This window comes from Ipomoea nil, unplaced genomic scaffold, assembly GCF_001879475.1.
Source record: "Ipomoea nil cultivar Tokyo-kokei standard unplaced genomic scaffold, Asagao_1.1 scaffold0804, whole genome shotgun sequence".
Taxonomy (NCBI): domain Eukaryota; kingdom Viridiplantae; phylum Streptophyta; class Magnoliopsida; order Solanales; family Convolvulaceae; genus Ipomoea; species Ipomoea nil.
In genome coordinates this window covers 1,406,470-1,433,729 of record NW_017617232.1, presented here as the reverse complement: position 1 = coordinate 1,433,729, position 27,260 = coordinate 1,406,470, and the positions used below count along the sequence as shown (strand labels likewise).

The window sequence follows — 27,260 nt, the reverse complement described above, 5'->3', positions numbered from 1 at the left end:
GACATGCTTCGGGGAACCTAAAGATAAGTTTGTGCTCCATCTAATGTGCTTTACAATAAAGATACACACTACTTGCTGATATTTTTTGAGTGTTGTTAAACTATCTAATGTTAATGATGAATTAATTTGTTTAATTGTAATCCTCCACTTGCAGGTAAGCTAGTACACGTACATTGTATTTATGTCCATTAATTTGTGGATGGTTCATAGATACAAAGTTGGAGTACAGAATATTGTATATACAATTGCTTCGGACTATTAAAAGATAAGTTTTAATACCCTTGTATGGCTCAATCTGATCACGCATTCAAATGTTAGTCAATCATAATAATTTCCTTACATTGTTCGTAACCAAGAATAACTTTAAGGCAGTTATTCAGTTAATTCAAAATCCCCCAAATGCAGGTAAACTACAGATCAAAAGGTCTTCAACTAACATTACTTAAGGACGCTTGCTTTTAACCAAAATTGTTGTCAACAATTGGTAAGTCCCTAATAAGCTGTAAGATCCTAATTAATTTGCTGAAAGTCGTTTTTTAGCTTTAACGGTTGTTGATTCAACTGCAGGTAAGATGCAACATAATCTACATTGTATAAAAAGGTCATTGAGGAGATAATCAACTGTACATTGTTGTCAACAACTGGTAAGTCCCTTAGTCCTCAATTATGAGTACTGGGAAACACATTTTTACTTTAGTTTCCAACAATAGCTTTATGTCACTGATAGCTGTTACTGTACTTCATTGAAAACTAATGTTTTATATATTTTAATTAATCTAGTGTTGATATTGTGTAGTGATAAGACTATTTTTTATATACACGTGTCCCTTTGTTCTTTTTTTTACTATTAATTGTCCGGTAATCTGATTAAGTGATAGAACTTTTTTTTTTTTGCTTTTATCACACATTCCTCTTCTAAATAATTGAATGCATGTTAATTTAGACAGTTTGCCAAATTGTTGAGAGATGAAATAACGTGGTTCTACATTGCTTTAATCCTCATACGAATATAGTAATAGCTTGTTGAGAGAGCAAATAGCTTGTTGAGAGACCAAATATCTTTGTTCTACATTGCTTTAACTTTGGCTGCCTTAGATGATCTACTAATTTGAATATTCAGTTTTTATTAGTTTAGTTACATTTTTTTGGATGACAACTTGCAGATATGTGAGTGTATGCAACTGTAGAAGTGAAATAATTAACAAAGTATAGACTTAGGGAAAATCAATATTTATAAGTTTTACAAATAGTCATTACAACAAAAAGTAGACTTATTTAATCATTAAAACTGAGAGCACAAAAAATTTAAAAAAATTGAACTTGTAGGTTCATAATGAGTATCCTACACTAATGTTCCTTAATATTACATAATTAGAAAGTGTTAGCTGTATTACATGCTAACATAAACCATTGGATGGTCCTCGAGAATGCTGATTTCAGCTACTTCTAGATTCGTGTGCCAGCAGTCTGGTCTTTAGGAATATGCCTGCCAACTGATTGACCTTTTCCCACCATGTCTGCAAGCCTTTGAATTCTTTTACCATGATCTCTGCAATCTTTCTATTGTTTTGCCATCAATTCCTGCCAAAAAAAATCGATAATAGGAATACAACAAATCTAGAGGGTTTCTCATGTTTGGTACTAAACCAACAAAACCATACATTATGCAAAAAAGTCCAGTCCAGCTGATGTTCCCAAAACACAATACTGTCAACAAAAACCATCATTCAAAACAAAATCAAAAAACCAAAAGAGCACATTGTCAGACATTTAATTCATTACAAATCTGTTTCTTTCTCAATCTTCACAACACTGTCCTTGCTTTTCTTCAAGCTTTGTGTGCTTGAAAACTCATCAATTAGCGATCTCTTCACGGTTCCATTCTCAATAATGTTATCTTCGTTCAGTCTCTGTGCAACAACCTGGAGAGGGCTTTCAGCTTCATTTGCTGGGTCGATATCCTACACATAGAAATGGTGAACATGTAAATGTAAAATACTTAGTTTATAAAGTAATTCTTATAACATGATTCTGGATCAGCAGTATACCTCTATATCCCATAGGTCCTCATCCGTAAGCTCCAACTCCAACTTTGATGAGAGGTCCCTGTCCCTAACTTGGATTAGCTCTGGTGCGTGCTTCTCAACAATCTTTTCATCAGTGATGATTCTCATAACAGGGAAAGCATTGAGATAGTTTTGGAACTGTTCCTTACGCACAGCAATTCGAAATAACAGATTCAAGCCGATTAGAGTTTCAAGCTCCTTAGGTAGACCCTTTCTTCCCTGCAGATAACTCAATTAGTTAAAAGAGATTCAGTACTTATGAAAGCTATACTGTATTAATGTTTTTCATATAGGTGGTCCAAAGAGAATTAACTGAATACTTAGGTAGATGCTTCATTTGGATAATTATATATATGTATTTCATGAGATGACAAAGTTAGTAGTACTAAGCTAATAGTATAGGACATGTTGAAATTATATTAGTACCTTTGTATGGGTATCCTTCAAATCATCTGCACTAATTCCAATTAGATCGAGGCACTCCCTGTCCCATAGAAGAAAAGGCGCATTGCCATCCAAGTCCACAACTCTAACCTTAACTCTGTACCTCAGTGTCCCATCACCCCAATTTCTGTCACATGTACTACACCACAACCATTTCCCTTTTAGCTTAAGCTTTTTGTTGCAACCCTTGGTTCGACATGAAGCATAGTACCACTCTGGATCATCAATGAACACAATCCTAGCTGCAACCCAGAAATCTCCAAACTGCAGTGAACTTTATACAATTAGAGATGCAACTATAATATAATGTATAATTCTGGAAATCTTTAGCTAACAGTAATTATTAATCATCATTACGTTATATAACTAACAAATATCAGTTCTGATTTTGCAGGTTTGGGTTTATTAGAGAGTATATGCTTGCAAAAAACAAAACACAGAACTGCCACAACAGATGGTGGTCTAAAATTCTTATATTAGATAAGTAACCAATGTTATTAGGCTCTATAAGACTTTATCACATTCCACAATTTGTTTTGCTTTATCTGATCCAAAAACTAACAAATATCACTTCTGATTTTGCAGGTTTGGGTTCATTAGAGAGTATATGCTAGCAAGAAACAAAACACAGAACTACCACAACAGATGGTGGTCTAAAATTCTTATATTAGATAAGTAACCAATGTTATTAGGCTCTATAAGACTTTATCACATTCCACAATTTGTTTTGCTTTATCTGATCCAAAAACTAACAAATATCACTTCTGATTTTGCAGGTTTGGGTTCATTAGAGAGTATATGCTAGCAAGAAACAAAACACAGAACTGCCACAACAGATGGTGCTCTAAAATTCTTACATTAGATAAGTAAACAATGTTATTAGGCTCTATAAGACTTTATCACATTCCACAACTTGTTTTGCTTTATCTAATCCAAAAACTAACAAATATCACTTTTGATTTTGCAGGTTTGGGTTCATCAGAGAGTATATACATTCCAAACATGAAAAACAGAACTGCCACAACAAATAGTGGTACCAAATTATTAAATTATATAAGTAATCAATGTTAGGCTCTATAAAACTTTATCACATTCCACAATTTGTTTTGCTTTATCTGATCCAAAATATGAAATGCAGGCAAAAGACTACAGATTGTAGTTCCCAGTATACCGAGTAGTTCAGCCATGACATTCAGAAAGGACAGTTTTTCCAAATGTGAAGATGCAAGCATTGATGTAAGTTTAAATTTATGTAAATACTACCTCCTTGTCTCTGTAGATCTCACTGATAGTACGCACTTCCATATCACCAGATAGTGCAACTGAATATGAGCTACATTCCTTAAAACTTGATTGCGATATAATACTGCGCATTGGTGTCTGTTCATGACTCGTCCTGTAAAATATAGGTAATACAGAACATAAAATAAGAATTACAAATAAGAATGGACTATAAATGTAACTGATAGTAGTGAAATAATGTTAATTGACTAACCTCTTCCTGAACTCCTCAAAGGGGGGAGATTCTTGGTTGAAAAGCAGCTGTGTTATATCATAGGAGCTACAAATCTTGACATCACCACCTTTTAGAAAATAGTATTAGTACACATTACGCTATAAAGATGTTTTAAGAAGACTTTTTAAGATGCAATTGATAATATAAGATAGTTACAGAAGTAAGTACTTACTTTTTAAACACACCCTTGCCCTACAGAACTGTACCAAGACCAACAATGGTTCTTGTGAAGTAGAATTGTAGAATGCCTCAATCTTGCTTACGTGTTCATCCCACAAAGTACACATTAGTTGTGTTCCACTACAAATTTATTGATAATATATTAGAAAAACAACATTAATAACAAATGATAGAAAGGCAGTGATTTTCAGTATTACTCGGGGTCTTCAAGAGTGAAGTCAATCAGCCTGGAGTTCTTCCCATTAATTAATTTTTCCTCTGGGCAGTGTATTTCAATAACTCGACCAATAACATCTACAAAACAATGGATTAGATGATATAATAATAGTAAAATTATTAACTATTTGGAAAGGATAGACTGAATGAGATAACAGATTACCAAATAGGTGTTTCTCATCAAGGCCTTCAATAGACTTGATCTCTTTAAAGGTCTTCAGCCGATACATTTTCATAGGAAACTTCACATGCTTTAAATCCTTAACCATAGTCTGATAGTTAAATTTTATCATGTACTTCTGTGGGCTGGTTTCAACATACTCCTTGGGTACATGAGCATGCAAGAAGGAACCATGTGTGTTTGTAAATAACAAAAATAGGACTGTAAATATATATCTAATCTAGGTGTATAGATAACATAGATTAACATATGCATCACTGTAAATGTAAAAAGACTGTATGTAAGGCTATTTAAAAAACTATTATAGATAATCTGGACTTCTTATCTCTATCTAATGTTAAATGTTCCTTACCTCTTCATCATGGAAAACAATTTCTTTTGATCTAATCTTCGATGGATCATTCCTCTCAGGAATCTGATATGCTCGGACCACCCTTAGCCTAAGAGCCTGCCTGGTATTCATCGGAGATATTTGGCTCGCAAGTACAAACATTTTGTAGAAGGGAAGAAGAATCAGAGAGTATCTCTATCTATGGAAATTTCGAATGTATTGAGTTGAGTAGCTTTGTATATGGAGTATGTGATGTATATATAAGGTCTGATGACCTTTCGTTATATTTCCTTCGAAATAAACAGCTAGTAAATACCTAGAGAATATGCATGGGTTCGTGGGCTCAATCTCCCATATATCCCATAATAAATTCCTAGAGATTATGTATGGATTAAATACATTCTCCAATCCAATTGGATGGGAGAGTGATCAGCCGTAAATGTATTTAAAAAAATAGGTTTTATATAAACTGTAGTTATTATACTCAATAGGGGACCTTTGGTTTTTCGAAACTTTAACAATAAATTATTCGCCTTTGTCAAAACGTTGCCGTTTCATTTGGGCGGGATTTTTTTGATCCCTTTGTTTTGCTTTAATATAGATAGAGATTTGATAGCATTAAATTTGCCACGACAAAAGTAGTGTCAATTACATTCCTCATTAGAATTTGAGCATTTCTATTCACAACGCATTAACAATGAGGGAAAATGTTTTTTTTTTATTTTATTTTATCTCGATGTTTACTTTTATTAAAAATAATAATAATAATAATAATAATGGTTTTTTTTGGCAGTTTCCAAGATATTTTTAAAAATTATTTTAACATTCGTTTTATGTATTATCATATAATAGTACTTTTGTTTTTAAAAGCTTAACATTTACATACTATGAATATTAAAGATTATAGTGGAGATATTATTAAGAGATATATTCAAATAAGTAATACGTTTGAAATGTATAACTTAGTGAAATTGTATATTTTAATTTGCTTTTGAACATCTCTTTATACACAACATAGACCACTTATTTGAAGAAATTGCATGTTTCTTTTGAAAACTCATTAACATTTTAATTAATTATTATCAAATATTTTCTTATTCATTACTATTTTCATAAAATGTATATATAAATGTGTTATATCATTACGTTATCAATTCGATCTCAGAAATTCCCCTCAACTAGTTCTTTTTTCCTTAGCATTTTCCAATATTTTTCCCGTTCTCAACCGTTTTCTCGTCTCTGATTTTTTCTTTATACCATGATGATGCCGCTTGACCACGTCTTTAATTCATAAAACAGTAAAATAATTAAATATTTTATATTAATTAAATATCTAAAGGCCATTATTTATTATCATATTCTTAAAATAGTAGCAGTGCGGTGCTAATATACGAAGTAGTTGGGTTCAGCTAAACCCACTGAATAGCTTTACTATACGTACTCTTATAATAATATCAAATATTAGACATAAAGAAATAATGCACTAATGCAACTTCTTTTAAAAGTTACTTATTGTATAATATAAAAATACAATTGTCAAAAATTACAAAGAAGAGGAGTTAATAATAATAACAACAACAACTAATAATAATAATAATAATAATAATAATAATAATAATAATAATAATAATAATAATAATAATAATAATATTATTATTATTATTATTATTATTATTATTATTATTATTATTATTATTATTATTATTATTATTATTATTATTATTATTATTATTATTATTATTATTATTATGAGGTGACATCAAAATCAATAATAACAATGTGTTGGCATTCAACTAACTCAGAAAAAAAATATATATAAAGTGATGTCCAAATCAACCATGAATTTAAAGTTACAATATAAATTTTTGTTGTTTGAGAGACAAGAATTTTAATTTTTTTAATAAAACTAATTAGGGAATATATCTTATTTCACCAAAATATAAATTAAAACGGCTAAAACTCAATAATTGAAATCTTTTAAATACTCTTTTTCGGTTTTCCCAAAAATATTATGGTACTTTATCGTTATCCCAGAGATTTTTTTTTTTTTTTTAAGGTCCCAGAGATTATATTTTTTTTTTTGAAGGTCCCAGAGATTAAATTAACATAACACAAACTTAACTTAGGCAGAAAGTCAACAACAGCCAGGCTGTTAGCAATAATGTGTACACAGACTACGTAGTGCATTAGTGCCTAGAAGGTATTAACGAGGCCCCATGCAACACAAATTTTAAGGTTGGCCGGCGAAAATATTAAAAATATTATAAATTTATTACGTAATGGAAGACAAATTCTACCAAATGTTGTGTGATCCATAGTTTTTAATAACCTTTATTTATAAAATTTTTAACATATTAACGTACGATTAATCGTACGTTAATTTATAAATTTTTTGTCTAAAATTACCATTAATATAACACTAAATTAATAGGTCAAATAACATTTATTAATTAATAAATTTATAAAGATAATCTGATCTAACATCAAATTTTGTTAAGCCTGATTACATATTTCTTTAATCATTAAATCATGTAGACGCGGGTTTCAGGCACGACACAGGCGAGGCTACGTATGGCATGATAATAATAGCGTCAGATGGCTCTTTTGTGGCAGCAAGGAATGGCAAGTTACCGATTTGTTTTTCACCACTTATGGCGGAGGCCCAGGCATACAAGGAAGCACTATCCTGGCTACTTGAACGAAGCAACACATCAGTAAGTTTACTCACGGATTGCATGGAATTGGCTACGATTATTCGACGCCATCACACGCCGATCCATTCGTACGTTGGGGTCACAATCGACCAGTGCAGAACGTTTATGTCTTTATTTAATCGTATTACTTTGGATTACATCTCTAGACAGGTTAATTTACATGCGCATACTTTAGCTACGTTAGCATTTACACAGGATCAAGTTATGTACTGAGATGCTATCCCACCTGACGCTATTTCGACTTTGATTCATTAATACAATCGCAAGATTGACCTTCAAAAATTAGAACCACACCAATAATAATCGTGTTCGTGCTAAGTGGAACCTACGTACCCTTACTCAAGGATAGCAAAGCATTACCTCAAAATTTAAGCTAGTTGCATAGTTATAGAATATATATATATATATATATATATATATATATATATATATATATATATATATAAAAGATGAAATTCAAACTCTAAACTTTAACTTAGAAAACTGATCCCAATTTGCTTAGTTAATAAATGGGTAGGCCGTAGGCATGCATTTGATCCTGGCATTTGAAGAATTAAACAACTACCATTCTTGAACATAATTATACAAAATATTGTTTACCTTTTTCGTGTAATTTACTAGCTATTTCATAAGAGTGGTTTACCTAATCCATACTCTTAAATACTGCGGGCCTATGATTTCCTTCATTAACAGTATATATATATATATATATAAAAGGGATCGGGTGTGGGGAGGGCTTCTCGTGCGGTTGGGCAGTTGGATGTACATTAAGTATTAAACTGACGCACTTTAAGTACACAACACATGCACATTAAGCACACAAACAAAACACCTTCAAAACACAAACACACGCACTGCACCTTAAGCACAAAACTCACGTACCTTAAACACAAAGCACACGCACCTTAAGTTTCAACAACTACTCACATTAAGCACAAACCTCATGCACCTTCCTAAACGACTTTGGTGACCTAATGTAGTCCTAGACTTTTGTGTTTGTTTTTTTTTTTTTTCAATTTAGTTCTCCGTTTGTTATTCCGTCAAATTGGTGTCAAGGGATAATTCAATAATCTCAATATTGGCCTCTCTTTAATTACTTTTAGTCTGCGAAGTGCGAAATCCCTCTTTCTTTTACGAATTACTCCTAGACCTGCAAATAAAATTTTATATTCATAGGTTTGCGAGTAATTATTACGGGAGCAATTCGTAAAAGAAAGAAGGATTTCACACTTGGTAGACCTAGGAGTAAAGAGATGTCAATATTAAAATTACTGAAGTGTCCTTTTATTTAACACCAAACCAAATGTATGTACAGAATAACAAACGGAGTATTAAATTGAGAAAAACACCAAAATTTAAAACTACATTTGATGTTAAAATTTTACAATCGAGGACCATTTTGAGGATTAAGTCATTATTTATTAGTACACTACATATTAATTAGTATGTTAACCTGCATGCGTTCATATTAGTATTCGAATTGGAAATAGAAAAGTAGTTTAACAAACACGTATAGTACCGCTGCCAACTTTGTTAAATGTGCATGCAATGCTGGATACAGTCTGACAGTCTGTATGATTCTTGAACTTTAGCTGCACCAGATTATATTCTACCTTCTCTTTCTATTATTATTCAATTTTCATTTTTATGATGACACCTACCTACCTACCTAAAACTTGATCTATAAATACTTACCACTTCTCTTATATTTTCATCATCACTTCAAAATATATATACTTCTTCAGCTTTAGTTCTGAGAGACTATATTTTTTTTTTCTAGTAATTAAAGGATCGGAGAAACATGAGGAACTGGGTTGCTAGTTTTACTCTTTTTGCATTGCTGCTCTCCTCATCTTTCCTTGACATCGCAATGGCTGATTCAAGTAAGCTACTCTAATTTCATCTTACATATATTTCATTCCCAACTTATATTATTTATGTTTCTTGTTTTCTTTGTGCATAAAGATTTTAATTAATAATTATGCATGCAGTGAAGATTACCTCATGTATATATGTATGAATGAATATTTAACTCTCTTATTTTCAATAAAAAATTAAAAAAAAAATCTCTTTATAATTAAAGGATGTGTTATGTCTCAACTAAAAGTCTACAGTAACATTGTCTTGTATGGATTGATCTAATACCAAATTGGAGGATATGTTTAATTTTGTGTCTTGTAAGGATGTGTTTTGTGTAAAAATGTCAAATGTCTTGTGATCGAACGGCATAGCTGTGACCCTCATATTGTAATAGAGTCAATAGCATTCAAAAAAAAATAGTACTTTTAATGTAATTTCTATATATATGAATTTTATATACTAATATTAAACTTAGTACATAGTACTATGAAAATTAATTGAGCTAAAATAATTTCAGTCAAGTCTCGTTGATCGAATTAGACACAAAATATTAAAAAAAAAAAAAAAAAAAAAAAAAAAAAAAAAAGGACGAAGGGTATATATATATATATATATATATATATATATATATATATATATATATATATATATATATATATATATATATATATATATATATATATATATATATATTTATTTATTTATTTATTTATTTATTTATTTATTTATTTATTTATTTATAATTAAGAAGTTTATTTTATGGTTGGTGTGAAAATGGAAAGGTTTGTGCAAGTCGAAGTGTGAGGTGAGGTGCTCAAAAGCAGGGCTAAAGAAGCGTTGCTTGAAGTACTGTGGAATATGCTGTGAAGCCTGCAAATGCGTGCCCTCGGGAACTTATGGGAACAAGTCAGAATGCAAATGCTACAGGGACAAACTCAACTCCAAGGGGAAATCCAAGTGCCCTTAATTCAATTATATATATTATATTATTTCTATTTCTATGTCATGCTCATGCATGCTGTTTCATGTTATCCACAATAACTAAATAAATAAATTTACCATCCTTGTATCAGTTTAATCTCTGTGTATTTATGTATAAATTTGTGTACTCAAAGAAATATATATAAATTTGTGTGAATTAATGAATGAGTTCACAATTTAAACGCAAACAAAATCAACATGAGTGCACCCCTTTAAAATTCAGCACAATACGTAAGTGTACACATAATAGCACAAGTGTGCACATATGAACTCAAGAACAAGAACAACTAACAATTTAACATAAATGACAACATGCACACTAACAAATCAACAGTGCACAAACTGCAAACATCCTCACCAAAGCAACAAGCTACAAACATCCTCATCATCTCCTATGATTCCATAATATGTTAAGTGCACATAATCTCAATATCATATCTACAATGTAATGTAAATCCTAATCAAGATCCACAATGTAATGTAAACCCTGATCTATGGTATAATTTGCCGTTAATGTTACACCCATCCTCTTCCCCTTAACAAATTATTGAGGAAAACAAGTTGGGTGTCCCTTGGCCCAGATAGGTTTCAATCTCTAGCATTTGAGTTGTGACTTCCAAGTGATCCTCTTCTTTGATATAAAATAAATAATAAATAAATAAATAAATAAATAAAAACCTGTACCTTATAAAAGAGCTAACCATTTCACGTGTAACAATTGTGAAAATGATCACATGTAAAATATTTGGTAAAAAATTGTTTGATCTAAGTACAGAATTCCTAGGATTTTTACTAAGCAATCAATACAGCTGCGTCTAAATCTAACCAAAAAAAATTCTCTCATGTTACAAATTGGTATGGTTTTGTTCCACAAACAGGTACAAGCAAGCCTCAGGAAACAGGGTCAGTGAACAACAGCCGCGAGAAGCAATAAAGAAGTATGTAGAAACAGTGTTACCTTTTGATGAACATCATAACTCACCTGTCATACAAGCCGTCGGCCTATGAGATTTGGATAGAAACAAGCACTAGGAAAGACTACAGTTCTGATACCCTTTTCTCAATTTCTGACTGTCCTATTTACCAAAAAGTGGTACAAACAAATGCCAGGTTTTACCACCATCCAGGAAATCTGGCCCTTCCATCCCAAGTATCTCCACAAATTCCTTTGCAACTTGTTGGTTTTTGCCGTATAGAGATCCAGGATGCATATCATTGTGTAGCTATATATAAAATAAGGTTCTCAACCAAACTATAATTTCTACATCCATCACGACATAGTCTAACCAAGCAGATCTTTGAACAAGTTGGGATTCTCGGTTGACGGTGTAACTCCCATTTGTCTCACAAGAGCATCCTTTTCTAAAGCATCTCTTTGATTTGGTCCTTTGCTAAACGGTGTTGGCTGTGGAATTGTACTTGCTCGGTGACCATTTCCATCAGACATGAGATTCTCATTGCCAGGACTAGATGAAAGGTTGTTGTTCACAACATGAGGTTCTTTAGGAGAGCCAGCTCCAACAGAAACTGGAGCTGAAGGACCTTGGTTTAGGTCAACAAGACCTTCTAACTGTTTGAAAGGATCCACTAGTGGTGCACTATTACTAGGTAAGTTCCCCAAGTCAAGCAAGTCCGGAGGTGGCTGAGGAGCTGTTTTACCTGCACCAGTATCAGATGTTGCATTCTTGTCCATATGAAACTTTTCTGCTGCATGGTTATTTGCCATCAGAGACTTGTCACTGGAAGAACGGCTTCTTTCAGATGTTGATGTGCTCCCAAAGAGTGAAGCAGCAAGTTTTTTCTTTTCTGGGTCACTCTCTACCTTCTTCCTTCTTGAATCGTATGATGACTCACGTGCTTTTGAGTTCACGCTGCTCATGCCATCACTGTCTGTAGCTCCATTCTGAGTCTTAATAGCTTCAGAGTCTGAAGTGGAGGGTGTTACAGCGGAATAAGTGGGCCTACCCCACTTTCTTTGAACACCATCAAGTCGAAGCTTGATTTCTGATGAACCAGGATCAGATACAGATGCTTTTGAAGCAACAGTTTCATGGGCTTCGGGATGATGAGATGGTTCGTGCACAGGAACAAATTCATTTGAGAATGCTTGTGAAACTTGAGCAACCCTTGATGTCAGCAATAGTTTAGGAAGATCATAGGCTTCAAATTTAAGAGAACATGAATGATTTCCATCACGTTCTTGATTCCTAAAATTGCCAATGCTCATCCCCTCAGAGCGCTCACTTTCAGGGATATAAGGTTGAGCACCCTTTTCCAGTGACTCTTGAACATAACCATTGAGAAATGAAAGTTTTCTGTCAACCTGCATGAGATAATATCAGGTCTTCATCAAAAACTGAAAGTATTAAAACTGGAAATAGTCAAAGCCGAGAAAGGGAAACAAACAAAAGAGACCAATATAAGGTTGTATTTTGTTTGTTTATAAAAATATCCATAAAATACAAGCGCTTGTACTTCTGTAAACAAATTATTCAATGATTCATAAGTCAGTTCCTTTATTTTACTTCAAGTTCCCCACTATGATAAGCACTGTGGATTTTGGTTGCTGATTTAATGTCAGAGGCCCAAACAGCTCAACTGATTAATTTAGGATAGCTATCAACATGACCGGAAATGGCATCTAATCATGGGGATTCCAACTTAATATGGAGAAAGAAAAACAAATAAGGGTTTATTTGGTTCAAAATCTAGTTAATGGATCATGGGCTTTCATCAAAAAGATTGAGATTGTTGAGGATAAATATAAAATAATAAATGTGTTCACAACTTCAAAATTTTATTTATGGTGGAATGCAGCATTCAATTTAGCATAGAAGCAGGCAAGAAGTTTTGAGTTCCACTTTGGGCATTCTCGTAGTCAAAATGTTTGTGTTTAGCACATCAAAAAGTACCATCCACACATAAAGGACTGTGCAGACAAACAAAATAACAAATGTGTGTCCTCACTAATAACTTAGCCTTTTAATTGAAGTAGAACCCATATCCAATAAGGCCAACCCTTTATTTTTCTTCTGATTTTTGGCATTAGATAACAGAAAACTTGCCATCACCTAATACTGAAGTCGTTAAAATGAACCAAACTTGGAATAGGGGTGAACTGTCAGTACAACCTCCCACTAAAATGACAAAAGTTAAATAGTTCTTGCAATAAACATAATAATTATTTAAACTTATTAGACAATATGAGACTACTTGTACCTTCTCTATGAATGGGCATATTAACTAACAGGGGAGCAACCAAGTGTAAGTGTATAACCATCACCTCAATATCTTCGCAACTTGCATCCATTGGCATTATGCTTTCAGCAGCATAAGCATCTAAACTGATGAGTCCCTTAAGTTCATACGCACGCTGTTGTAAATCTGCTGAGTTGGATGCTAGTAATTCTTCAATGAAAGATTGGCACTGCAGCGAGAAAATATATCTATTAAACAGAAAAGCATATTAATAGGTAGCAGACAAATTGTGCACAAGCAGCATGAATTGCCACTTCATCAGAACTATACATGCTGAATGGCTACGCATCAAACAGTATCTCATTTATACTTGACTTGAGACTGCAACCATTTTGTATGTCAGAAAACGTAATACAACAAAAATTACTTGCCTCGGGCAACATGCCAACTTTTCTCCCAGCTGCTATCTCAAAGGAATATATTTTTGTAAGCGCTGATACTGCATAGGCCTAAGGTAAGCAGAAAATAAAAACTTCAAAGGTAGTTTAATTGTTCAAAAGAATGGGGTTGTTTAGTAAGTAGAGAATTGGTCCAATTTTCAAGAAAAAATGAAAAATAGGAAATTGGAGAATAAGAAAAATTGAAAAAGAGAAAACTTGTTCACTAAACTCAATTTCTCCAAATTTGTAAACTCTCTCCATTCTTCCCTTTTTTTTTTTTTGGAGAATTCATAAACACAATTCTCCAAATGAAGAAGTGGAAAACACAGATGAACAGTAGCATAAAGGTCAAGAGATCAAATCCTACCAACAACATTAATGTTTCAATGTATTTGCAATGAATTTAAAATTAAGAATCCTAAAACACAGAGAATGAGCCAGTGCATAAGAGCACATCTAAGGAACCAACCAGGCATGGAAGGGTCACACTCAACTAAAAAATTTCATTATCTGCTAATCAATTTAATATGGCATGTTTCAAAAGTTTTGTAATTACTGCTCATCAACCTCACATTCCCCACCCATAGATTCAACTTATACCCTGATCCTATTCCAACTCTTTAGAGCTCCAGTCAGTTGACATATCAAGGACAGCTCAAATAATTTCATGAGTTAAATTTAACAAATATATATCTTAAATATGATCATATAGTAGGAGATAGGCATACATAAATTTTGTTTCCAGTACGATGAAAACTAAGAGAAGTAGCATATCCTCTTCTCAGATTACTCACTATAATACTATCTGAAAATGAATACAAATTATATTAATGTGATAAGAAATTAAATTATAACTTACTGTCAGTAATGGTAAAAACAACATTTTGAAATAGAATGATAAGGCATTTCCTTCTATTTTCCCATTATATAAAGCAATTATTAGTCTATAATATTCATTTCCCTTTAACTTGTTTTCCCAATCTTGGAAATGAGTCAATCCGCATTTTCATTCACTCTGCTCTTTTCACTTTTATATAGTATTGGGGCTTTAGGAAATGAACATAGTAATGATAAATCATAATAGAGGTGAACAAAGTATAACTTGTTAAAAAAGAGTTGTGCATAAAGTACAGATTGAACCAAATTCTATAAATTACTCAGGCAGACGAAGTGTGCAAAGCTCCCACATATGAATGGAAAAACTAAGAACATGTACACAAGTGAAACAATCAAGTAACATTTTATGATTTTAGTGAGTGCCAGTAAAAATAATAGCATGATGTCAAATGAAACATTAGTTCTATTACAAGTTCAAGACAAAAGAATAGGCAAAAGACTAGTACACAGAAATGGAGAGAAATCACATACCTTGACTATGTCATCAGTTGAATGTGCCTCTGCCACATCACATATTTTTCCAGTTATATATGCAGCAGAATACTTCCCATCAGCAGTTCCATATTCACCCAAAACCCAACATATGACCTGCCAACAACAGGAAAGAAATAAAAAAGATTTAATTTTTTTGAAGGAATCAAAAAGGTTTAAATGAATTTATCAAAATTTAAAAATAATAATTAAAACAAAAACAAACAAACAAACAAAAAACAGAAAACAAAACTTATATAATAAAGAATATTTTAAAAATTACTCCATAATGCTGAGAAGGCTGGGATCTCTACTTAAAGATGCCTGAATTGTGAAAAAACCTACTTGAAGAAATGCAGAGGGAAGTTTTGGCTCTCCCATGATTTGCAAATATGACTCCACCTGCAAGAAGTCAAAATTTGTCTTTTGAGGTTAAACATAACAATGATAATAATTATCTAATGATGGCCTAGAGGTGGAAAACACAGAAGCTGAAATGGAAAATGCATTTTTGCTGTCAGGAAAACCACATTAAGGAACATGCAATAGATTCAACAAAATAATAAAACTTTGACCATTTAGTTATTTAGACATGAGATGCAGTCAACAGAACATCATGTAAATGATAAAATAACCAATAAGAACAATAGAATGCTCCAGGTGGCTACAATATAGGACCAAGTATCTAGAACCATAAGAAGAGACAATCAGCATTTACCTTCCCCTATTTAAAATTAGAAATTTACAAAGCAGTTATAAATGTATTATGGTCAAGAATGGGATTATCTACCTACAAATTTTCAGTTAATAAATAAAATAACTAACAATATTCAAAATAGCGTGGATACTGAAAGTGTTTTAATAGAAATTAACACTTAACAGACACATACAGCAGATGATGTCAGCTGAGTATCAGCAGTATTGTCATCTTCTCCAAATCCTTCAGCAATCAGTCGCATCAAGTTATGCACAATCTTCATGTTCACCAAATCTCCAGCATTCTCAAACACTTTATTCATTGTCTGCAAATTAACATTTTAAAAATAGAGAGTGACAAGTTCAGTACCTGGGAGTGCTACATTATTCTGAAGAGAATATAACATAAGTATTGTCATTGCTAAAATTACCAGTATGAACCATTGATTGCTTGGTGCAAATTGTTCTGCAAGTTCAACACATCTGGATGCTATTTCCGTTTTGTAATGGTAATCATTTATGTTTATCATGTATTCAATCATACGATCCACAATCACTTCAACATTGGATGACTTAGTCATTTTATAAAGCAGCTCAAAGGTCTTTCGCTTTAGGGTGTCATCTGGATCCTGCATTAGGCAGCATGCCAAAAATCAACTTTAATTTAGATGAGTAAATCAAGACATCTAACCTAAATGAATGAAGAAATGGGGAGTTATTGCAAGTTTTCAGAAAAACAGCTTCATTCCAGAAAGTTCCTTCAATGAATGAAGAAATATGGAGAGTTCATAATATTTTAACAAGTCATAAGCAGATCCAAAGTAGCACCCAGGAGGTGGTCCAATTAGGTATTAATGTAAAATTTCAGAAATTATCATTACATCTCTCAACACAGCAAGTCTGCAGTGGGTGAAAATGAATAATATTACAAAACTATCTTGTCTTAGTGTTCTAGCCTCTAGCAAAACCACTCTTCCTCTTATGATGTTCTAACCAAACCCTCAGTTCAAATGGGAATTTCCAAAAAGAACATGGTTCAACTTTTCACAGTTCTTCAAACTCAATTTTGCAGTTCCAGTTCCACAAGTCTCAGCTAAATGACCATCACTAGTTTAGTCAAATAAAGAAACTAGTTTATTTAACATCAGTAACGAAATAACCAAATTGACCAAAATATTAAAACATAAGCTAAAATTGCCAAAAGAATAAAATAGGGCAAATTTAACTGCACGATGATAGCATAGGGACTAAATTGATACTTTAGCTAACAATAAATAGGGAAAAGTTCTACAAAGCATTTGTCATATACTTTGAGCATTCAACAGAAAGAAATAAAATAAAATAAAATAAGATAAAATGTCTCACCTCTAAGCAATCAATTACAGCTAGTTGGTGTTGCTCAGCAATTTCTGGACTAATCCTTATCAATCTACCAAGTGCATCAATGCCCAAATACTTAAGGTTATGATTGTCACTCTGTTAAAAATGTAAACTAAACATATTAAGTCAATTAGAAGAATATAACTGCTAGCACATAGAATGCAAAAATTTCAGAAGGCAAACCTTCAAAAATTTGGAAATTGCATCTGCAGCAGATTCTAATAGCTTGGGGCTAGGATATATAGAAGAAACACAGCATATACACTCATACAGGACAGCACTTCCTATATTAGTTGTCAAATCACACTTTCTCATCACATCACCCACAATAGTAAACATGTTTTCACTTGCCTTTTTATCACCACTTCCTAGTAGTGCCAGAATTTTTAACAATTTGATCTGAGCCAAATTCAGAAAGAAAAACAATCATTATCAGAAAATCTTAGAAAGTAATGACAAGAAGTCAACAGCACCAGAATATGAAAGTCTAATTTAAGAAAATATAAAGACTCTTTACAAATATGAAGAAAAATGAATTAGTCTCTTGGGGAACATGGTAAAAGACCATTTTTTGCATTTTCTTTGTTTATGCTTTGAACAGAACCGTGGGAGGGATAATTTCACCTGGACCCTTGAGGCTTCATTACACACACACACCTGGGACCCCTGTTGTTTTAAGTACACTTAAACCACTAGGCTTTATTTTCATATGTCATTCAAGTCCAGAGCATAAAAGACTCCAAATGTTATTCCACTTTTGCATGTTATAGTCTTAATTAAGTCAACTACATTTTTTAAATTATACCTTAGTTTTAATAATAACTAAAAGGTATTTTTTTATTAAATGACAACAATACAAAATTAGTGATAATTTTGAGTTATTCTGGATTGTGAAATTAATGAATATATTTGAAGGGCCACTGAAATTACCTTGCTGTCAATTGTAAAGTTTTTCTTATTCTTAGAATAACAAATAATAATGACTTGTTCAAAGGGAAAAATAGTAGAAGTTTCTATTGATATCAGATAGAGGGTGTAGGTGTAATTTTTGGAACAATGGGAGGTACAAATGATACTGCTGAAAATCTCAGGGTAGTCCACGAGAAATTATCCCACTGTGTAGTGATCAACCTCATATCATCAAAGTAAAACTTGGAGTGTTAGAAATTAAATCCTTGGTTAATGTGCATCACCTGAGAAACAGAAAGGCACTCACATGAGACAAATGAAAAAAACATCAAAAGAACCAATAAAGAAACTTTTCCAAAGAAGCAATGAGAAGTACAATTTAGCATTGTGAATACTTCTTGTTGATGATTCATTGTTTTCTATTTCATGAAAATGAATGAAGTAGGCTTATTGTATTTTTTAGGTTTATTGTCCATAGAAAAGATCATTTTTTTTTGTTAACAATACCATTTTCTAAATGCATGCACATGGTTATTGTCAACTTTGAGGTTATTTTCAAAACAGTTCTCAAAAAATAAGAACAAAGAAGCAACCAAAAGGCATATTTGTACCCAAAAAAAAAAAAAAAAAAAAAAAAAAAGTAGACAACTAAGCCCAAAATAAAACAGGAGTCAGTATCATGGAAGAAAAAAGTAGCTAGGAAGAGAAAAGGCCCATAGTGCAATTGTCCAAGCCTACAATTCCAAAAGTATGCAAAATATATATGTACCAATTTCAGACAACATGAGCTAAATGGAGATCAAACTTACGAGAACTGTTTACATTACATTACTTTCAGTTTTTTCACTCAATATTGACTAGTATCTTATATGGTATATGTTGACTCAAAATGTTTTGTCAAAGTTGTGTGCAAAAAGGAATACTAGTTCTAGAAGGAATCTTAAAAGCAGAATCCCTAATTTAATTTAGATTAGGATTGTCAATCGTATTCACAAACAATTAAGGAGTAGGTATTACAAATAGCAATTGCCCTCCATCACATTGGCTCACGCATTCGAAATCAATCTTGTGAGGTCTGAGAGTCTTTGAGAAAAGTTTTCTAAATTCCCCTAGAAAGTAGTACATGTGTTTAGGTTACAATAGTGCGATAGGAAATATCATTCTATTGTGTAATCTTTGGTTCCAAACAATGTACTTTGAATATTAAGCTTTTAGTGGATTTAGGCAAATTCTCAAATTGAGAAGTGCCTCGCAGATTAGGGTTGTTGCCCGAACTGCGTCACAAACTATCTGTGTTACAACTTCTGTTACAACATCACTATGTGGTGTGTTTTACAAATTTCAATATATATAATTATGAACAAGTATTTCTTATTCCTCTTTGAGAGAAACAAATTATTGCCCTAATGGCCTTCTATTCTTTGAAATTTTAAATTTTGCAACTGATATAATCCACACCATTTTCCTTGCATTTCAATCCCCTCCCAGGCTCCCGCCACTCCCTCCCTCTATTTCTTTTCCTCTTTTCAATAAATTCATACTGCATGTCTAGGATGTTACAAGACTGTTTCTTTTCCTCTTAAATTGAGTACACCCAACAAATGGGACAGAGAAATCCGTCAATTCAAAAGATTTAAGCCCAAGCCAGCAGTGGATTGTCATGGCATTAGTTTTTCCGTGCTTGGAAAAAATTACTTACTCCAATAGATGGGAAATCATAAAAACATGTCACTGTTTTGCATCAAGTAAATTTAAGTTTCCTTTTCTGAATTTTCCGGGATTATTTAGACTGTCTTCAGAATGCTTGAGTTTCAAGATTCAATTTTAGACTAATTTGATTTCTTGGAAATTTCATTTCTTGCATAACTGTAATGATAGAAAAATATTTGATCTTGTGAATTTGTTTGTTGCTCTCTTCTATGTGTTTCTCAATAGAAGGATTTGTGACTTGGATTTGACATTTTCCTTCTAAATCCTTTTTCTTTCCTAATTCATACAGAAAATGTTGCAAACTTCTCTAAATGGAAAAGTTGGGGATTTAGGAAGCAAAATCAAGGAAAATTTATGTAGAGAGCTGCCACTTATGCATTTATTTAGTACACTTCGATAGGCATAAATTTAAGAATTTTTAATGAGTGACGCATACCTAAGTAGCTAGTAGGGAAGCAAGGGATTTATATCAAATATGTAGTTTTCACAGATCTGCAAAAATCTTAGGATTCATTGTTGCAATGAAGATCTGTTCTTGTCCATTTTTAAGGAATTCTTTAATCTATAATTTCCTCCCTCTTATCAGTAAATCATAGTTTTATAATGATAATAAATATAACAGATGAACGCTCTTTTAATATGTTATATGTATAAATGAAAATATAGATATGTGCAGGTGCATAAAAACATTTACAGATATAGCTCGACAATATTATACATAATATGGACACATACAAATGCATGCAATTGCTCATATTCCACATTTAATCCTGTACTGAATAAACTTGGTAATTTTGCACATTTTGTCAACAAAAAGCTAAGTCCAACTAAAGTGTGAAAGCAGCAAATCCAGAAAACAGGAGATTGTAAAGCAGTGCTATGAGGTACAGTCAATACACAAGTTCTAACACTTTGCAACTCATGGACACAAGATAAAATAGATAATGGCCACTATCTATCACTAACTACATACTTCAATAAGACATACCTGAATGAATGGAGCAGGCATATTATGATAATCGTAGCTCTTTGGCAATCTGCGCTCTGCTACTTGCTTAAGAATGTTTACTAAACTGACCACTAAGTCTTTATAGGAGTTAATGTCAGATTTAATAAGATCAAAAAGTGGAAAAAGTGTGGCAGCCATAACTCCAGGATCATTATCACGGAGCCTCTGCAACAAAAATATTCAGTTAAGTGTTAAACCTAGCTTCAGCAACATTGTATAAACATAAAATGCATTGTTTTTGACTCATTCAAAGTTGCTATAGAACATTCTTGTTGGAGCAAATGCTACTACTACTGTTATCTCGTCTCAAATTGCTTGCAATAAGATTTTATGTTATTTCATTAGTTTCCAATACCCACGTTTTCATTACTTGATATTCCATTTAACATTACATCATTCAGAGACAAAGGCTTCAAATTAAAGTAGATTGAAAAGAAATAATCATTTCAAAGCAGATACTACAATGCAAGCATGATGCTGTCTCCGAACCATTCCAATTACCAGAAATATATATATATATATATATATATATATATATATATATATATATATATATATATATATATATATATATATATATATATATATATATATATATATATATATATTATTGGAGAATAAAAAACGAAGCACCTTCCGGAAATTGGAGATAAGGTGGTGGATAGAGGACGGAGACTTTTGGTAAAACCGATGAAGCACCATTACAGCTTTTTTCCTAACAGCCTCCTTGGCGTGTCCCAGCAGCTCCACCACTTGAGGCAACACAGCGGGGATTGTGTCCTCATTAATCAACTTACAAACAGCATTCAATGCCGAGCAAACGACCAAGTAATTATCCGACTTCAAGTCCTTCTGGATCGTGTTTACAATCAAGATAATCAAATCATGGTCCTCGTTCAGAAACAAGGTCACGGCAAGGTACCCGGTTCTCTTGTGCAGCAAAGTATCATCGTGCGTCATCTTAACGGCGTGAATGTAGCCGAACGAAGCGTCGTGGCCAAGCATCTCCACATACACAAGCCGCATTATGAATTCCTTCATCTTCCGCTTCGGGATATCAGGCTCTACGATGCGGCGCTTCAGGGTCTCGATCTCATTGCGAACAATGCGGTCTTCTTCCGCCTTGGATCTGGCTTCGCCGATGGCCTTGATCAGGTCCAAGAACTCCTTCGACTGCCCGAACCCGCCTTGGGAGCCCATTGCGAGCTCCAGTCCGATTGTCTTCAACTGCTCCATTTTTTTTTTTTTTTTTTTTTTTCAGAACGAACAATGCCAAGTTTTATTCGGTAGAAATCATGAGATTTTACGTTCCTCGATTCAGATCGAGGATTGAAACCGATAATAATTTTAGGTTTGAAGATTGGGGAATTTCTGGTGATATCTCTATTCTCTAATGCCAACTCTGCTGTAGATCGATGCCCGGGAAAGTGACACGTGATTATGAGCTCATGTATCCCCCTGTACGCAAACAACTGAAGCTTAACACTTCAAATTTCAATCATAGATAAAACGGAGGTGTACTTCAAACTTCAAAGAGTTATTTTCATTTTGATTAATGAGATTTTTAGCCCATAAATTTTATTTTTTTGACACATTTATTCTTTTACTTTTGATTTTACTCAACATTGAGATTAAAATATTTATTTTTTGAATGCTACTTACTCTATTATATTGTAATATTTGTTCAAATATACTTTCTAAAATATTTAAATAGTCTAATATATGAAACGTAGAATTTGAAAAGATATTCCAAACATTTTGAAATAGAGTTCTACTATATGTATATACATATTTTAATCATTCACTTTTATTAAATAACAACCAAGAATAAGATATTTTCATCATGTGGTCCTAAAGAAAGGAGAAAATTTCAATTTTGGTCATATGACTATATGAGCTTTGTTAATTTCAGCACCTGACTTTCAAAAGTGTCAATTTAGTACCTTGGCTATGCAATTTTTATCAATTTTGGTCACTTCGGTCAAATTGCCGGCCAAATTTCGCCGAAAAATTTTAACAGTTAAAATAATGATGATATTTTAGTCAATTCACATATCTTCCTTCTTCTCCGGCAAATCCGTCGCAGCAGCACACCTTCCAAAGCATACTTAAACTCATTCCTTCAAGCTGTCGCCGGCGATTTATTAGGGTTCAGATGACCAAAATTCTGGTTGAAAACATCTTACCATTTGTGTAAGGGGAGTTTGAGATATCGGCGGACCTAAAAATCTTCGAATTGCACTTCTCTTTGTGCTCGTCCAGCTCGAAGAAGAAAGCGAAATGCTAAAACTGATGCTGGTGCCTATTTATTATAAAACTTCTCTATATCAACATTATGCTAAAATTAATTTTGAATAAATACTTCTCTTTTTGGATAATGTTGAAAGCATCACAGCGCACCTCATCCTCGGATTCGCCGGAGAAGAAGGAAAGAGATGTGAAATGACTAAAATACCCTCATTATTTTTACTGTTAAATTTTCTGGCGAAATTTAGCCGGCAATTTGACCGGAGTGACCAAAATTGCATAGTCAAAGTACTAAATTGACACTTTTGAAAGTCATGTGCTGAAATTAACAAAGCCCCTATAATCATATGACCAAAATTGAAATTTTCTCTAAAGAAAGTGTATGAAGTCAATGATTTGTGAGAGGACGTAGAAGCTAGAAGTAAGAAGTGGGAGTCCATGTAGTATTTTCCGTTTAGACGTTTGGATGGGATGAGGTAATTAGGATGGAAATGAATTGTAATTCCGTGAGAAAAGAATAAAGTGGAATAAAATAAGAATTTAAATTACATTGTTTGGGCAAAAGCTGAGCTAAAACGTGTTTTGGAGGACATAGCAATGCAAGCAACCTCACTTCCGGGTTCAGCCCAGCCAGGACGATACTCGGTTGTTTAAGATTTCCCTTTGGTGGACTTCTATTGGTTGCTGCTCCTTATTTACACATTTAGTTAGTTTACATTAAAGGGAGAGAAGAAAACACAATGTATGTGCTATGACCTGGATGCTGTGGATTTTCAAGTTAACCTGATGGCCTAATGATGCAAGGCAGGTTTTTTGGTCACTGGTAAGAGGGTGAGAAGGGTGTGAAGAAGATTCAGAGTTGTCTTAATATCCTTGTGGTAAGCAATTCTTTGATCAAACATTTACTCTATTAGATTGAATATAGCTTTCAAGAACCATAATGTTTACTTCAGCGGTGAGTTTAATCTTGTGAATGTTCTTCACTTTTACTTTGTAATTGGTTCACTATATTACTGATCTTTTGAATGCAGAAAGTGAGCTTGATTTTTGCTCACACCATGACTGAAATTCTCAGTACTGGTATAGAAGTCCACTAGTCTCCGTTTGATTTCTTGCTGTATCATTTACATAATTTTATTTCAGTCCTTTTAAGGCTTTAATCCCTATGTTCATATATTCCAGCAATGAAGACTGAGTAGAGAGGATATTAAGATCCTGATCCAGCCATCAAAAAAAAAATTATATTGTTTGGTATGTAAGAATATAATTATTAGGAATGAGAAGTGAAGAAGTGATATAAAATTAAAATATCATTGTGTAACAATAATAATAATAATAATAATAATAATAATAATAATAATAATAATAATAATAATAATAATAATAATAATAATAATAATAATAATAATAATAATAATAATAATAATAATAATAATAATAATCAAAGGGTAAATGTGTCAAATTTTTCTTTCTTTTTTTTTTTTCTTTCCCTTCCACTACTGAATTCCATAGAATATAATTGCAATTCCCTCCAACAAAAATGTTGTTAGATTTCTAAATTTCATTGCAAAAGAATTCAAATTCATGCCAACCAAACACCATGTAAATATGTAATGATTTTCGACTTGAAACACTAAATATAATTCTCAACTATGGTGCTATTTTCTAATTTAGTCATTAACTCAACTAATAATTTAACATAAATTTTATATTATCATTCGCGCGCGGAACTAGCTTTTCCATCGTGACAAGTTGTTGGTGCTGAGCAAGCTAAAAAAATCTAGAATGGGGGTTGAATAGACTTTTTCAATTTTTTCTATCGTAGCTCTAAGTGAGCTAGAACAAAGTTAAGGAAATAAATTTCCTTGCAGCGGAAGTCTCAAGCTTGCTTAAAATATGTGGTTGTACCATTTTGTAAATTGTGTGCTCGTGTCAAATGTGAATAATAGTTATGGGTTAGTTACAAGTAATCATAATAGCAGTAAAAGTAAAATGCAAAAGAGAATTTTTAAGTGGTTCGGCAAACCCAACCTACGTCCACTCTTCTCCTTCCACTCCAATGAGGAATTTCACTAAGTATTTTTTTCAATACAAAGTGCGGACAAAAGCACCCTACTTCTATTATATCTGACAATCCTTGAGATAGTGGTCAAACTACAATGATGCTCTATCCTTCACTGCTTGACAATTTTGAGATAGAAAACAGTCGCACTATCTTCCTATCCTTCACTGCCTGATTCGAGCTTGCCAATGATCTATCACCAAGTCCCTTACTGCTATCAACTTCCTTGAAAGATGGTGTTGTTGTTGAGTGCCAGAGTTTTAAAAATAATCAACGTGATTCTTTTTCTTTTGAGCTTAGAATACGCACATTGAATATTCTACTCTATTTTCTCTTGTTGTGTATTCACCTCTCTCTTCTCTGTTTGTGTGTGTGTGTGTGTGTGTGTGCTCTTGTTGTTTCGTGCAATGCTCTTGTAAGACTTGTATCTTCCTTCAAATCTTCATCTCCTGTTATAGTTGTAGTTTTGAAATTGTCCATTGGAAATAAATAATTTCAAATTCAAATTTGAACTTGATCTGATTGCAATAGTGATTAGATATGTTGAATTTTTAATACTGCAACTTTCTCATATGTCAAGATAATCTTTTTGACTTTGTAAGATTTTTCCTGATCTTGCAAGTAATCTCCGGAGTTTGTTTGAGATTTAATTTAATGTTGGTGATAGACCTTGGCTGCTTCAAAAAATCATCTTGAATTTCTTGGCTATTCAATTTTGTCTTCTTCAAATTGAAACTCCTAATCTACAACCTCAGCTCATTTACTCAAACCGTGGTTTATTGGATTCAATTTGTAATCTCATGGATTCGAACTTCACATCAAATAATTCTTAATTTAAATTTGAGACCGTAGCTCAACTAAATCCTTGGCTCAATTTGATTTAATTTGTCTTTCATGAGATTTGAACTCCTCGTTAAAAATTGTAGCTCACTCTTAAAAACCTTAGCTCATCCTCTTTCTTGCAGCAACAGTGGCTCAGCCTTTTTATTTAATTCCTTTGCTCGTCCCTAATTTTCTTCATGGTTACCTTGGCTTGCGTATTTCTCCTCAATTAAAATTCTTGGACTACTGATTTTCTTTGGCTCTAGTACAAAACAAAAATTACACAAAATATAAAACAAATAGAGGTCTAAAATTTTCAACCTAAATTACATTTTTGACTCATCCAAATCTAATTATAATTTATTCCTAACACGTATAATTGTACAAAGTGACGAAACTAACAATCAAAAAGTTATTCCGATCCAGTTGACTTCGTCCGGTTTGGTAAATATTCTCAAGGATGGCATCACTCACTGGTCCATTAGTGGATCTTTCAACATGTATTATTGTAACTATGAAAATGTTTGGCAATTAGCTATAGCTGATTATGTTAGTCGCTAACTGGTTGTGTTTGATGTTTTTATCACCTAGTAATATTAGTGATTAATAAAGAGGTATTTGATAAATTAGTTATTTACAATTAATTAATTACATGTAAAATGACTTATTAGGACCGCTCTAACAACAGTCAGTAAATTAAAAGTGTATCAAATCTACTTACAATTGTCCATTTGGTAAAAATGGAACCTATGCTCTTATTCGTAGCCTTAGACCATCCACAAGTGTGATTTTTCGACCTTTTTTTTCAGAACAGAAATTCAAATGGTGGTTTTTTATTGATGTGAAGATGAATTTTTACAAGGTCTTTTTTTTTTTTTTTTCCTGCAAATGTTGCATTTTTGTAGGTCCTTCCATTTAAGAGAAAAGAGG

The 27,260-nt window shown here is 32.6% G+C and overlaps 3 protein-coding genes across 3 annotated transcripts; 1 reads left to right on the top strand and 2 right to left on the bottom strand.

The window, feature by feature from the left end:
* Positions 1–1,778: 1,778 nt before the first annotated feature.
* On the bottom strand, positions 1,779–4,691 carry LOC109177261. Its single transcript, XM_019326575.1, has 8 exons — positions 4,586–4,691; positions 4,404–4,500; positions 4,199–4,326; positions 4,006–4,093; positions 3,774–3,906; positions 2,493–2,774; positions 2,049–2,285; positions 1,779–1,961 (listed from the first exon to the last, which is right to left on the bottom strand). The coding sequence occupies exons 1-8, from the start codon at positions 4,689–4,691 to the stop codon at positions 1,779–1,781; spliced, it is 1,254 nt and encodes a 417-aa protein (XP_019182120.1).
* A 4,697-nt stretch (positions 4,692–9,388) lies between these two features.
* On the top strand, positions 9,389–10,586 carry LOC109177303 (peamaclein-like). Its single transcript, XM_019326616.1, has 2 exons — positions 9,389–9,531; positions 10,291–10,586. Exons 1-2 carry the CDS (start codon positions 9,450–9,452, stop codon positions 10,473–10,475), a joined length of 267 nt encoding a protein of 88 aa, XP_019182161.1. The 5' UTR covers positions 9,389–9,449; the 3' UTR covers positions 10,476–10,586.
* Positions 10,587–11,174: 588 nt separating this feature from the next.
* Positions 11,175–22,690, bottom strand: LOC109177454 (AP-4 complex subunit epsilon-like). The gene is made up of 11 exons (XM_019326849.1): positions 21,833–22,690; positions 21,179–21,364; positions 17,755–17,970; positions 17,557–17,667; positions 16,623–16,820; positions 16,386–16,517; positions 15,841–15,897; positions 15,496–15,612; positions 14,119–14,196; positions 13,773–13,916; positions 11,175–12,812 (listed from the first exon to the last, which is right to left on the bottom strand). Exons 1-11 carry the CDS (start codon positions 22,433–22,435, stop codon positions 11,772–11,774), a joined length of 2,883 nt encoding a protein of 960 aa, XP_019182394.1. The 5' UTR covers positions 22,436–22,690; the 3' UTR covers positions 11,175–11,771.
* Positions 22,691–27,260: the final 4,570 nt, after the last annotated feature.

Bases quoted from the DNA above. Each gene is read 5' to 3' on its own strand.
- LOC109177261 (XM_019326575.1), bottom strand. From the start codon at position 4,691: ATGGTTAAGGATTTAAAGCATGTGAAGTTTCCTATGAAAATGTATCGG. The intron at 4,327-4,403 runs GTAATACTGAAA...ATAAATTTGTAG, and splicing joins TTCACTCTTGAAGACCCCGA to TGGAACACAACTAATGTGTA. The intron at 2,286-2,492 runs GTACTAATATAA...AGTTATCTGCAG, and splicing joins TGAAGGATACCCATACAAAG to GGAAGAAAGGGTCTACCTAA.
- LOC109177303 (XM_019326616.1), top strand. From the start codon at position 9,450: ATGAGGAACTGGGTTGCTAGTTTTACTCTTTTTGCATTGCTGCTCTCC. The intron at 9,532-10,290 runs GTAAGCTACTCT...GAAAATGGAAAG, and splicing joins CATCGCAATGGCTGATTCAA to GTTTGTGCAAGTCGAAGTGT.
- LOC109177454 (XM_019326849.1), bottom strand. From the start codon at position 22,435: ATGGAGCAGTTGAAGACAATCGGACTGGAGCTCGCAATGGGCTCCCAA. The intron at 17,971-21,178 runs GTATGTCTTATT...AATTTGGCTCAG, and splicing joins TGCCTGCTCCATTCATTCAG to ATCAAATTGTTAAAAATTCT. The intron at 15,898-16,385 runs GTATGTGTCTGT...GACTTCTTGCAG, and splicing joins CTCAGCTGACATCATCTGCT to GTGGAGTCATATTTGCAAAT.